Source organism: Passer domesticus, chromosome 35 (assembly GCF_036417665.1).
Source record: "Passer domesticus isolate bPasDom1 chromosome 35, bPasDom1.hap1, whole genome shotgun sequence".
Taxonomy (NCBI): Eukaryota; Metazoa; Chordata; class Aves; order Passeriformes; family Passeridae; genus Passer; species Passer domesticus.
The window spans coordinates 198,672-211,794 of NC_087508.1; the positions used below are offsets into that span (position 1 = coordinate 198,672).

The 13,123-nt window shown below is 53.3% G+C and overlaps 1 protein-coding gene and 1 long non-coding RNA gene across 3 annotated transcripts; one reads left to right on the forward strand and one right to left on the reverse strand.

The window, feature by feature from the left end:
* Nucleotides 1-2,796: 2,796 nt before the first annotated feature.
* On the reverse strand, nt 2,797-6,600 carry LOC135288735 (histone H3.3A). Of its 2 annotated transcripts, none has more exons than XM_064402131.1 (4): nt 6,442-6,600; nt 5,848-5,991; nt 4,707-4,860; nt 2,797-3,062 (listed from the first exon to the last, which is right to left on the reverse strand). In XM_064402131.1, the coding sequence occupies exons 2-4, from the start codon at nt 5,973-5,975 to the stop codon at nt 2,934-2,936; spliced, it is 411 nt and encodes a 136-aa protein (XP_064258201.1). In that variant the 5' UTR covers nt 5,976-5,991; nt 6,442-6,600; the 3' UTR covers nt 2,797-2,933. The 2 variants fall into 2 exon arrangements, with proteins under 2 accessions (XP_064258201.1, XP_064258202.1); XM_064402132.1 differs by lacking the exon at nt 2,797-3,062 and adding an exon at nt 3,737-3,817.
* On the forward strand, nt 3,540-4,020 carry LOC135288737 (uncharacterized). Its single transcript, XR_010351702.1, has 3 exons — nt 3,540-3,647; nt 3,723-3,847; nt 3,881-4,020. It is a non-coding gene; the product is annotated as an uncharacterized LOC135288737 (long non-coding RNA).
* Nucleotides 6,601-13,123: the final 6,523 nt, after the last annotated feature.

The window sequence follows — 13,123 nt, forward strand, 5'->3', positions numbered from 1 at the left end:
GGGACATCAGGATTTGGGGACAAGATTTCGGGACACCAAGATTTGGGGACAACAAAATTTGGGGACATCAAGATCTGGGGAGAAAATTTGGGGACACCAAAATTTGGGGACAAAATTTTGGGACACCAGGATTTGGGGACACGAAAATTTGGGGACGAAATTTGGGGACACCAAGATTTGGGGACAGCAAAATTTGAGGATATTTTTAGGGTGGGGGAGGTGACACGCGGGGGCGTGGCTAAAGGGAGGGGGCGTGGCTAAAGAGGCGTGGCTAAAGAGGGAGGGCAGGGATTAAGGAGAGACCCCTCCCCCCCCCAAAAAAATCCTTCCAAAGGGGGGAAATGCCCCAAAAATTCAGCCCCGCCCCCTAAAATGTCACCACGCCCCCTAAAATTTAGCCCCGCCCCCAAATTTACACATTTCAGCCCCTCCCCCAAATATTAGCCCCGCCCACAAAATTTCAGCCCCTCCTTCCAAATTTTAGCCCCGCCCCCCCAAAGTTCCAAATTTTTGTGTCTCCTCAGCAAATTCCAGCCCCGCCCCCTCAATTATTAATTAATGATTGTGATTAAAATTTGGTGGGTTTTTATATTAAAAATTGATAATTTGTATCAAAATCTCACTATTTCTATTTTTAAAATTATTTTTATGTTAAAATCTCAATAATTATATTGGAAATAAGTAATTATATAAAAATCTCAATAATTATGTTTTTAAATTAATTATTTATATAAAAATCTCAATAATTATGTTTAAAACTTGATTATTTGTATCAAAATATCAATATTTATCCTTAAAAATCGATTATTTCTATCAGAATCTCAATAATTACCCTTAAAATGGATTATTTCTATTAAAATCACACTAATTACCTTTAAAAATCAATTATTTCTATTAAAATCTCAATAATTATATTTAAAAACTAACAAATTATATCAAAATCTCAATAATTATGTTTAAAAATCGATTATTCGTATCAACTCCTCCATTTTTAATCGAAAAAATCACATTTTTTAAATGAAAATTCCCCAAATTTTTAATATAAAAAATTGGATTTTTTTAGCTCAAAACTCCTCTATTTTTACTCTAAAAAAACGATTTTCTTAAATAAAAATTCCCCATTTTTTAATATAAAAAAATCAAATTTTTTTTAAATAACAATTTTCCTATTTTTTAATATTAAAAATGTGATTTTTTAAAATCCAAATCCCCTCTATTTTTAATACAAAAAATCGTATTTTTTAAAATCCAAACTCCTCTGTTTTTAATCCAAAAAATCGCATTTTTTAAATGAAAATTCCCCAATTTTTTAATAGAAAAAATCGGATTTTTTAGCTCAAAACTCTTCTATTTTCAATCTAAAAAATCAGATTTTTAAAATCCAAATTTCCCCCATTTTTTAACATCAAAAATCAGATTTTTAGCTCAAAACCCCTCTAATTTTAATATAAAAAATCCCATTTTTTAAAATCCAAACTCCCCCCATTTTTTCACATAAAAAATCGGATTTTTTTTAATCAAATCTCCCCAATTTTTTAATTAAAACCGGGTTAATTTCCTCGGAAAATCCCCAAATTTCCCCAATTTTGGCCCCTCTGAGGAATTCCCCTCCCCCCCCCAATCCCGATTATCGGGACAAATTTATCCCGGGCTGCCAGCGCCAATTAATGGCCCGGGATCATCCCTAATTAACCCCCCCGCTCTTAATTAACCCCTCCGCTCCCTAATTAACCCCGCCCCCTTCGGAAAGCCCCAAAATTTGGGTGAAATTTGAGGAAATTTGGGATTTTGGGGGATTTTTTTAATCTGGGGAAGTGCAGAAGCCACGCCCACCTTAATTAACCCCCCCATGTTCTTAATTAACCGCCCCGGTCTTAATTAACCCCTCTGGTCCCTAATTAACCCCGCCCCCTTTGGAAATGCCCAAAAATTTGGGTGAAATTCGAAGAAATTTGGGATTTTTGGGGATTTTTTTTATTCCGGCGCAGTCAGGGCACGACGACCCCAAATTTTCCTTTTTTGACCCCAAAACCACGAGGAGAAAAACAAGAGAATTCCCAAAATTCCCAAAATTCCTGGGAATTCCCAAAATTTCCACCCTGAATGTCCAAAAAAAACCCCCAAAAAATCCCAAAAAACCCCCAAATCTTTGGGATTTTAGGGTGAAATGTGAGAATTTGAGGAATTAAAAAAAAAAAAAATCCAGAATTTTCTGTGGGATTTTCTCTTTATTCCGACAGGGTGGCACCGACCCCCCGAAATTCCCGTTTTTCCCCAAAAAATTCCCGTTTTTTCCCAAAAAAGTCCCGTTTCCCCCCCCAAAAAAATTCCAATTTTTTTTCCCCAAAGAGCTCCCGTTTCCCCCCCAAAAAATTCCCATTTTCCCCCAAAAAAATTCCTGTTTTTTCCCCCCAAAAATTCCTGGGTTTTTCCCAAAAAATTTCCCGTTTCCCCCCCCAAAAACTCCTGGTTTTTCCCCCCAGAAAATTCCCATTTTTCCCCAAAAAAATTCCCATTTTCCCTCCAAAAATCTCCTGTTTCTTCCCCCAAAAAATTCCCATTTTTCCCAAAAAAACTCCCATTTTTTCCCCAAAAAAAATCCAATTTTCTGCACAAAAAAATCCCTTTTTTTCCCCAAAAAACTCCTCTTTCTTCCCCAAAAAATTCCCATTTTTCCCCCCAAAATTTTCCCATTTTCTGCACCAAAAAATCCCATTTCCCCCCCCCCCAAAAAATTCCCGTTTTTCCCCCAAAAAATCCCCCCCCCACCAAAACCCGCGCGTAGAAAAAACGGGGACCCCCGAGTGTACAAAAAAGGGAGGAACTCGCCCCAGCCCGAGCGGGATTCCCGAATTCCAGGATTTCCAGAATTCCTGAATTTCCAGATTTCTGGAATTTCCCGGGATTTCCCGGGATTTCCCGGGATTGCCGGCTCAGGCGCGCTCGCCGCGGATCCGCCGCGCCAGCTGGATGTCCTTGGGCATGATGGTGACGCGCTTGGCGTGGATGGCGCACAGGTTGGTGTCCTCGAACAGCCCCACCAGGTACGCCTCGCTGGCCTCCTGCACAGGTGAGACAGGTGTGACACAGGTGAGACACAGGTGAGACACCCATGGGATCATCTGTCACCCTCCTGTGTCCCTCTGTCACCTCCCTGTCCCTGTGTCCCACCCGTGTCCCCGAACAGCCCCACCAGGTACGCCTCGCTGGCCTCCTGCGGACAGGTGAGACAGGTGAGACACAGGTGAGACAGGTGTGACACACACGGGGTCACCTGTCCCTCTGTCACCTCCCTGTCCCTGTGTCCCACCCGTGTCCTCGAACAGCCCCACCAGGTACGCCTCGCTGGCCTCCTGCGCAGGTGAGACACAGGTGAGGGACAGGTGTGACACAGGTGTGACACACACGGGGTCACCTGTCCCACCCCTGTGTCCTCAAACAGCCCCACCAGGTACGCCTCGCTGGCCTCCTGCACAGGTGAGACACAGGTGAGACAGGTGAGACACAGGTGTGACAGGTGAGACACACACGGGGTCACCTGTCCCTCTGTCACCTCCCTGTCCCTGTGTCCCACCCCTGTCCTCGAACAGCCCCACCAGGTACGCCTCGCTGGCCTCCTGCACAGGTGAGACACAGGTGAGACACAGGTGAGACACAGGTGAGACACAGGTGAGACACAGGTGAGACACAGGTGAGACACAGGTGAGACACAGGTGAGACAGGTGAGACACAGGTGAGACAGGTGAGACACACTCGGGGTCATCTGTCACCCCCCTGTGTCCTCGAACAGCCCCACCAGGTACGCCTCGCTGGCCTCCTGCACAGGTGAGACACAGGTGAGACACAGGTGTGACACAGCTGTGACACACACAGGTGACAGGTGTGACACACACAGGTGAGACAGGTGACATCAATGGCGGCGCTCTGGAAGCGCAGCTCTGCTTTGGGCTGTCACTGTCAGTACCCAGCTGTCCCCAGGTGTGTCCCAGCTGTCCCCAGGTGTGTGTCTCACCTGCCCAGGTGTGTCTCACCTGCAGAGCCCCGATGGCGGCGCTCTGGAAGCGCAGCTCTGTTCTGGGCTGTCACTGTCCTGGTTTGGTCCATCACTGCCAGTACCCAGCTGTCCCCAGCTGTCCCCAGGTGTGCCCAGGTGTGTCCCCAGGTGTGCCCAGGTGTGTCCCCAGGTGTGTCCCCAGGTGTCCCCAGGTGTGTCTCACCTGCAGGGCCCCGATGGCAGCGCTCTAGAAGTGCAGCTCTGTTCTGGGCTGTCACTGTCAGTACTCAGGTGTGCCCAGCTGTCCCCAGGTGTGTCCCTCACCTGCCCAGGTGTGCCCAGGTGTGCCCAGGTGTGTCCCCAGGTGTCCCCAGGTGTGTCCCCAGGTGTGCCCAGGTGTGTCTCACCTGCAGAGCCCCAATGGCAGCGCTCTGGAAGCGCAGCTCTGTTCTGGGCTGTCACTGTCAGTACCCAGCTGTCCCCAGCTGTCCCCAGCTGTCCCCAGGTGTGTCCCCAGGTGTGTCCCCAGGTGTGCCCAGGTGTGTCTCACCTGCAGAGCCCCGATGGCGGCGCTCTGGAAGCGCAGCTCTGCTTTGGGCTGTCACTGTCCCAGTCTGGGCTGTCACTGTCAGTACCCAGCTGTCCCCAGCTGTCCCCAGCTGTCCCCAGGTGTGTCCCCAGGTGTCCCCAGGTGTGCCCAGGTGTCCCTCACCTGCAGAGCCCCGATTGCGGCGCTCTGGAAGCGCAGGTCCGTTTTGAAGTCCTGCGCGATCTCCCGCACCAGCCGCTGGAACGGAAGCTTCCGGATCAGCAGCTCCGTGGATTTCTGGTAGCGCCGGATCTCGCGCAGCGCCACCGTGCCGGGGCTGGGCACAGGGACACACGGCCGTGTCACGGGCACCCGGGGGTGCCGCTGTGCCACTCCGGGGTGCTGGCACCCGCCCGGGGCACCCCCGTGGCCCTGGGACCCACCTGTGCCACCTCCCTGGCCCGTTATCTCCCAGTATCCCCAGTGCCCCCCAGTCCCCCCAGTATCCCCAGTGCCCCCCAGTATCCCCAGTGCCCCCCAGTATCCCCAGTATCCCCAGTGTCCCCCTGAGTCCTCCCAGTCCCCCTCAGTCCCTCCCAGTCCCCCCAATAACCCCCCAGTATCCCCAGTCCAGTCGCTCCCAGTGTCCCCAGTCCCCCCCTGTGCCCCCAGTCCCCCCCAGTGCCCCCAGCATCCCCAGTCCCCTCCAGTATTCCCAGTATCCCCAGTGTCCCCCAGTCCCCTCCAGTGCCCCCACTGTCCCCAATGTCCCCCTGAGTCCTCCCAGTCCCCCCCAGTCTCACCCAGTCCCTCCAGTACCCCCCAGTCCCCTCCAGTCTCTCCCAGTCCCTCCCAGTCACCCCAGTACCCCCCAGTCTCTCCCAGTCCCTCCCTGTCTCTCCCAGTACCCCCCAGTGTCCCCAGTCCCTCCCAGTCACCCCAGTCCCCCCCAGTCACCCCAGTACCCCCCAGTGTCCCCCATCTCTCCCAGTCCCTCCCAGTCTCTCCCAGTCCCTCCCAGTCACCCCAGTGCCTCCCCAGTGTCCCCAGTCCCTCCCAGTCACCCCAGTCCCTCCCAGTCACCCCAGTACCCCCCAGTGTCCCCCCAGTCCCTCCTGACGTCCCATCACTCCCAGTCGTTCCCAGTGTCCCCAGTTCCCTCCCAGTCCCCCCAGTGTCCCCAGTCCAGTCGCTCCCAGTCCCCCCCACTCCTCCCAGTATCCACAGTGTCCCCAGTCACCCCACTGTCCCCAGTCCCCCCAGTGTTCCCAGTCCCCCCCAGTCCCTCCCAGTGCCCCCAGTCCCTCCCAGTGCTCCCAGTTACCGGTAGCGATGCGGTTTCTTGACGCCCCCCGTGGACGGCGCGCTCTTCCGGGCCGCCTTGGTGGCCAGCTGCTTGCGCGGCGCCTTGCCGCCGGTGGATTTCCGGGCCGTCTGCTTGGTGCGGGCCATCCCGGGCCGTCACAGCCTGCACGCGCCGGGAGCGGCGGCGAGAGGAACGGCGGGGAAAAAAACGGGAAAAACGGGAAAAACCGGGAGAGAGCCGCGCGCGGCCTGCGCGACTACAACTCCCATCAGCGCCCCGCGCCGCGCCACGTGATCGCCACCGCGAGCCTGATTGGCTGAGCGCCGCCATGAACTACAGCACCCAGAAGCCTCCGCGAAGCCCCCGCTGATTGGCCGAGGCGGCCGCACTCACGCGCCCGCCCTTTGACGGACGTGCCTCGCAGCCAATCGCGTCCCGGCCGTCTGGCCAATCAGCGCGCGGCTCCGCACGGAAGGCGGGACCGAGGAGCAGCGTCTCCTCAGGCGACCCCGGCCCTCCCCCCCCACCCCCCCCGCGCACCGGAGCCTTCCCGGTCCTTCCCCCCCCCCACTCCCCGGTACCGACCCCCGCCCGCCGCCGCGCCCCCGGTACCTGCGAGCGGCGCTGGCGGCGGCGCTGGAGCCGTGCGGGTCCCGCGGTGCAGCTGCGGCGGCTTCGATCTCCCCCTTCCCGCCTTTCCCGGCAGAAAATGGCGGGTCCCGGCTGAGGGCGGTTCCCGTCGTGCCCCGCGCGCGGCGGGGCGGGAACGGGGGGGGGGGGTTCGGCTGAGGTGAGGCCGCGCCGCCATCTTGGGCGCCGTGAGGGGCCCGAGGGGCCTGAGGGGATCCGGGGGCTTTTCCCGCCTCTAAATTCAATAATTCCATAATTTCATAATTCTCATAATTTCCCAACTCTGGAACGTTCGGTTTTTTGGGGTTTAAGATAAAGTACGGGTTTTCGGAGAGCCTGGAGTGAGGCCGCGCCGCCATCTTGGGCGCCATGAGGGGCCCGAGGGGCGTGAGGGGATCCGGGGGCATTTTTCACCTCAAAATTCCATAATTTCGTAATTCCCGTAATTTCCAAACTCTGAGATGTTGGGTTCGAGGATTTAAGATAGAGCATGGAGTTCAGGAGAGCTTACAGCGAGGCTGCACCGCCATCTTGGGCGCCGTGAGGGCCTGAGGGGATCCGGGGGCTTTTTCCGCCTCTAAATTCCATAATTCCATAATTTCATAATTCCCATAATTTCCCAGATCTGGAATGTTCGGTTTTTTGGGGTTTAAGATAAAGGACGGGGTTTGGGAGAGCTCGGAGTGAGGCTGCACCGCCATCTTGGGCGCTGTGAGGGCCTGAGGGGATCTGGGAGCTTTTTCCGCCTCTAAATTTCATAATTCCATATTTTCATAATTCCCATAATTTCCCAACTCTGCAATTTTCCATTTTTTTGGGGTTTAAGATAAAGGACGGGGTTTGGGAGAGCTCAGAGCGAGGCCGCGCCGCCATCTTGGGCGCCGTGAGGGGCCTGAGGAGATCTGGGAGCTTTTTCCGCCTCAGAATTTCATAATTCCATAATTTCATAATTTCTGTAATTTCCCAACACCGGGATGTTGAATTTTGGGGAATTTAAGACAAAGGATGGGGTTTGGGAGAGCTCAGAGCGAGGCTGTGCCGCCATCTTGGGCGCCGTGAGGGGCCTGAGGAGATCTGGGAGCTTTTTCCACCTCAAAATTCCGTAATTTCCATAATTTCCTAACTCTGGGATGTTGGGTTTGAGGGTTTAAGATAAAGGATGGAGTTTGGGAGAGCTCGGAGTGAGGAATCACCTCTGTCATTGCTTTTTTCCCATTAAAACACCCGGTATCATCCCAAAAAAAACCCACAAAACCAACAAAAAACCAAAAAATACGCCACAAAACCAACCAAAAAAACCCCCAAAACCCCATAAAACCAACCAAAAAACCCCAAAACCCCATAAAAACAATCAAAAAAACCCAAAACCCCATAAAACCAACCAAAAAACTCATAAAACCAACCAAAACCTTCTCCATTTTCCATCTTTTATTCCCAAGAAGAGCAGTTTCATAATTTTTATTACTTATTTTAGCATTAAGTAAACAGATAAAACTGTGAAGAGCTCAAAGTGTGTTGATCCCAAAAAATCCCTGAAACAACCCAAAACCCCAAACCAAATCCAGCTCGATTTTCCAGCCTTTTATTCCCAAAATGAACCATTCCACAATTCCACGATGCTGGTTTTTAGGATTAAACAAAAAAAAAAAAGAATTTTGAAGAGCACAGCCCCCATCCCTCCTCCCTCCGCTCTCCAAAACCACTAAAAACCAAAAACAGCCCAAACCCACCCAAATCTGGCTCCAATTTTTGATATTTTATTCCCAAAAAGCCACGGAGTGAAGGGTGGAAAATTAATAAATGAGCAGATAATGAAATAATTCAGCATTTTTAGTGGTTTAAGAGTTTTTTCCCATTTTTCAGCCTGTCAGGGGGTGCTCCGTGGGAGGAAAATCCCAAAAAAAGCCGATTTTGGCTCAAAACGGCATCGGCGAAGGCAGCTCAGGGAAACGAGGAGGAGCCGGAGCCGAGGGAAGATTTGGGGGTAAAAAAGGGAATTTTGGGAGGGGGAGAAAAACATTTTGGGGTGGGACAGGAAGGATTTGGGGCGGGATGAAATGTTTTGGGTGGGATTTGGGGTGAAATTTGATGGGTTTGGGGTGAAATTTGAGGAATTTTGGGTGGGATCTGAAGGATTTTGGGTGGGATTTGAGGGATTTAGGGTGGGATTTGAGGATTTTGGGTGGAATTTGAGGGGTTTAGGGTGAAATTTGAGGGGTTTAGGGTGGAATTTGAAGCATTTAGGGTGGAATGAAGGCATTTTGTGTGGGATTTGAAGGATTTAGGGTGGGCTCGGGGGATTTAGGGTGGGATCTGAGGGATTTAGGGTGGACTGAAGGCATTTTGGGTGGGATTTGAGGATTTAGGGTGGAATAAAGGGATTTTGGGTGGGCTCAGGGGGTTTGGGGTGGGATTTGAAGGATTTAGGGTGGGATTTGAGGGATTTTGGGCGAGATCTGAAGGATTTAGGGTGGGCTTAGGGGATTCAGGGTGGAATAAACAGATTTAGAGTGGGACTTGAGGGATTTAAGGTGGAATTAAAGGATTTTGGGTGGGTTTTGAAGGATTTTGGGTGGGATTTAGAGTGGGCTCAGGGATTCAGGGTGGGATTTTGGGAATTCAGGGTGGGATTTTGGGATTTAGGGTGGGCTCAGGGGATTTGGGGCAGACTGAAGGGATTTTGGGTGGGATTTGAAGGATTTTGGGTGGGCTCAGGGGATTTGGGGTGGGATTTTGGGAATTCAGGGTGGGATTTTGGGGGATTCAGGGTGGGCTCAGGGGATTTGGGGTGGACTGAAGGGATTTGGGGTGGGATTTTGGGATTCAGGGTGGGATTTGGGATTCAGGGTGGGATTTTGGGATTCAGGGTGGGATTTGGGGGATTCAGGGTAGGATTTTGGGATTCAGGGTGGGATTTGGGGGATTCAGGGTGGGATTTTGGGATTCAGGGTGGGATTTGGGGGATTCAGGGTGGGATTTTGGGATTCAGGGTGGGATTTGGGGGATTCAGGGTGGGATTTGGGGGATTCAGGGTGGGATTTTGGGATTCAGGGTGGGATTTGGGGGATTCAGGGTGGGATTTTGGGATTTAGGGTGGGATTTTGGGATTCAGGGTGGGATTTGGGGGATTCAGGGTGGGATTTGGGATTTAGGGTGGGATTTTGGGATTCAGGGTGGGATTTGGGGGATTCAGGGTGGGATTTTGGGATTCAGGGTGGGATTTTGGGATTCAGGGTGGGATTTGGGGGATTCAGGGTGGGATTTGGGGGATTCAGGGTGGGATTTTGGGATTCAGGGTGGGATTTGGGGGATTCAGGGTGGGATTTGGGGGATTCAGGGTGGGATTTTGGGATTCAGGGTGGGATTTGGGGGATTCAGGGTGGGATTTGGGGGATTCAGGGTGGGATTTGGGATTCAGGGTGGGATTTGGGGGATTCAGGGTGGGATTTTGGGATTCAGGGTGGGATTTGGGGGATTCAGGGTGGGATTTTGGGATTCAGGGTGGGATTTGGGGGATTCAGGGTGGGATTTGGGGGATTCAGGGTGGGATTTGGGATTCAGGTGGGATTTGGGGGATTCAGGGTGGGATTTGGGAATTCAGGGTGGGATTTGGGGGATTCAGGGTGGGCTCTGCCCCCCCCCGGCCCCCGTGCCCCCACACGCGGGGTCGGGGCGGTGCCCGGTGCCGGCGGCGTTTCGGCGACGCCCGTCATGGAGCGCGGGGGGGGCGGGGGCCGGGGGGGGGCAGCGCTGTCGCGACATGTCCCGATAGCGACAGATAGCCGGCCATACCTCGCGATATATCGCGATATCTCCTGATAGTCACTGATATCTCCCAATATATCACGATATCCAGAGAGATCTCCTGATATCGCACGATATATCGCGATATCTCCTGATATTCACTGATATCTCCCAATATATCGCGATATCCAGGGAGATTTTCTAATATCGTACGATATATGGTGATATCTCCCAATATATCGCGATATCTCCTGATAGTCACTGATATCTCCCAATATCTCCCGATATATCGCGATATCCAGGGGGATCTCCTGATATCGCACGATATATCGTGATATCTCCCGATGTATCGCGATATCTGGTGATATTCACGGATACTTTCCAATATCTCCCGATATATCGCGATATCCAGGGAGATCTCCTGATATCGCACGACATATCGTGATATCTCCTGATGTATCGCGATATCTGGTGATACTCACTGATATCTTCCAATATCTCCCGACATATCGCGATATCCAGGGAGATCTCCTGATATCTCCTGATGTATTGTGATATCCATCAATATCTCCTGATATATCGCGATATACCCACCGATATCTCCCGATATATCGCAATATCCATCAATATCTCCCAACATATCGCGATACCCATCGATATCTCCCCATATATCGCAATATACCCGCCGATATCTCACGCTATATCACGATATCCATCGATATCTCCCAATATATCGCGATACACCTGCCGATATCTGGCGCTATATCGCGACATTCATTGATATCTCCGATATATCACGATATCCATCAATATCTCCCAATATATCGCGATACCCATCAATATCTCTTGACATATCGTGATATCCATCAATATCTCCCGCTATATCACGATATCCATCGATATCTCCCAATATATCGCGATATAACCACCAATATCTGGCGCTATATCGCGATATTCATTGATATTTCCCAATATATCGTGATATATCTGCCGATATCTGGCGCTATATCACGATACCACATCAATATCTCCCCATGTATCGCGATACACCCGCCGATATCTCCCGATATGTCGCGATATCCATCGATATCTCCCGATATATCGCGATATCCATCAATATCTCTCGATATATCGCGACACACCCGCCGGTATCCGTCGCCATTATCGCGACATGTCGCGACAAGCGCCCCCCTAGCGGGGCCTAGGCCAGGCAGGACTCGATGGCGGGCCACGATCCGGCGCAGTTTTGGGGTCGCTGTCCACGAAGCCATCGCCGTTCTGGGGGGGGGGGGGAGACCCCAAAATTGGGGATGGGGGAGGGGGAGACCCCAAAATTGGGGAGGGGGAGGGGAGACCCCAAAATTGGGGAGGGGGGAGGGGCACCCACCTTTTTGGAGTGGACCAGGCAGCCCCCCCCACGGTCACCTCAAACCATCCCGTCACCTCCGGGGTGCCCTGGCCGCTCTGGGGGGGAGGGGGGGCACGTGAGAGACCCCCTCCCCAAAATACTGGGGACCACCCCCACCCCAAAAATCCCAAAAACCCAAAAATCCTGGGGACCCCCACCCCCAAAAAACCCGGGATCCCAAAAATCCTCAGGATTCCACCCCAAAATCCCAAAAATCCTGGGGACCCCCACCCCAAAAACTCTGGAATCCCCAAAATCCTCTGGATTCACCCCAAAAACCGCGGGATCCCCGAAATCCCAAAATTGGGAACCCCAGCCCCAAATCAGCCCCAAACTCCCCAAATTTGGGGACCCCAGCCCCAAATCAGCCCAGCCCCCTCCCCAAATTGGGACCCCAGCCCCAAATCAGCCCAGCCCCCTCCCCAAATCGGGACCCCAGACCCAAACCAGCCCCAAACTCCCCAAATTGGGGACCCCCAGCCCCAAATCAGCCCAGCCCCCATCCCAATCGGGACCCCAGCCCCAAACCAGCCCCCAAACTCCCCAAATTGGGGACCCCAGCCCCAAATCGCCCCAGCCCCCATCCCAATCGGGACCCCAGCCCCAAACCAGCCCCAAACTCCCCAAATTGGGGACCCCAGCCCCAAATCAGCCCAGCCCCCTCCCCAAATCGGGACCCCAGCCCCAAATCGCCCCAGCCCCCTCCCCAATCGGGACCCCAGCCCCAAATCAGCCCAGCCCCCTCCCCAATTGGGACCCCAGCCCCAAATCAGCCCAGCCCCCTCCCCAAATCGGGACCCCAGCCCCACCACGGCCAGGGCTCCGGGAAGCGCCGCTCCAGCTCCTGCTTCAGCTTCTCAAACTGGGATTTGGGGGGAAAATTGGGAATTTTGGGGGTGGCCCGGGTCCCCAGTGGGGAGGGGGCTCCCCCTGGGTGTTTTGGGGTCCCCCCCCCGGATTTTGGGGGGTGGGGGGAGGGGCTCACCTTGGGTTTGTAGCCTCAGGCTCCGCTGGGGGATGGGCAGAGAGGGGGGGGTGAAAATGGGGACCCCTCCCCTCATTTTGGGATTGGGACCCCCCCCCTTTTGGGGATGGGGGGACCCTCACCCAGAATTGGGGACCCTGCCCCGGAATTGGGGACCCTCACCCAGAATTGGGGACACCCTTTCGGGATTAGGGACCCCCCCAGAATTGGGGACCCCTCCCCAGAATTGGGGACACCCCTGGAATTGGGGACCCCCCCCTCGGGATTAGGGACCCTCACCCAGAATTGGGGACCCTCACCCAGAATTGGGGGACCCCCCCTCGGTATTGGGAACACCCCCCGGAATTGGGGACGCCCCTCGGGATTGGGGACCCCTCCCCAGAATTGGGGACCCTCACCCAGAATTGGGGACACCCCTGGAATTGGGGACCCCCCCCCTCGGGATTAGGGACCCTCACCCAGAATTAGGGACCCCCCCCCAGAATTGGGGACCCCTCACCCAGAATTGGGGACCACCCCTCGGAATT

Coding starts and splice junctions, on each gene's coding strand:
- LOC135288735 (XM_064402131.1), bottom strand. CDS start 5,975: ATGGCCCGCACCAAGCAGACGGCCCGGAAATCCACCGGCGGCAAGGCG. Junction 4,861..5,847: donor AAGAAACCGCATCGCTACCG/GTAACTGGGAGC, acceptor CCCTGTGCCCAG/CCCCGGCACGGTGGCGCTGC. Junction 3,063..4,706: donor CCGCAATCGGGGCTCTGCAG/GTGAGGGACACC, acceptor TCACCTGTGCAG/GAGGCCAGCGAGGCGTACCT.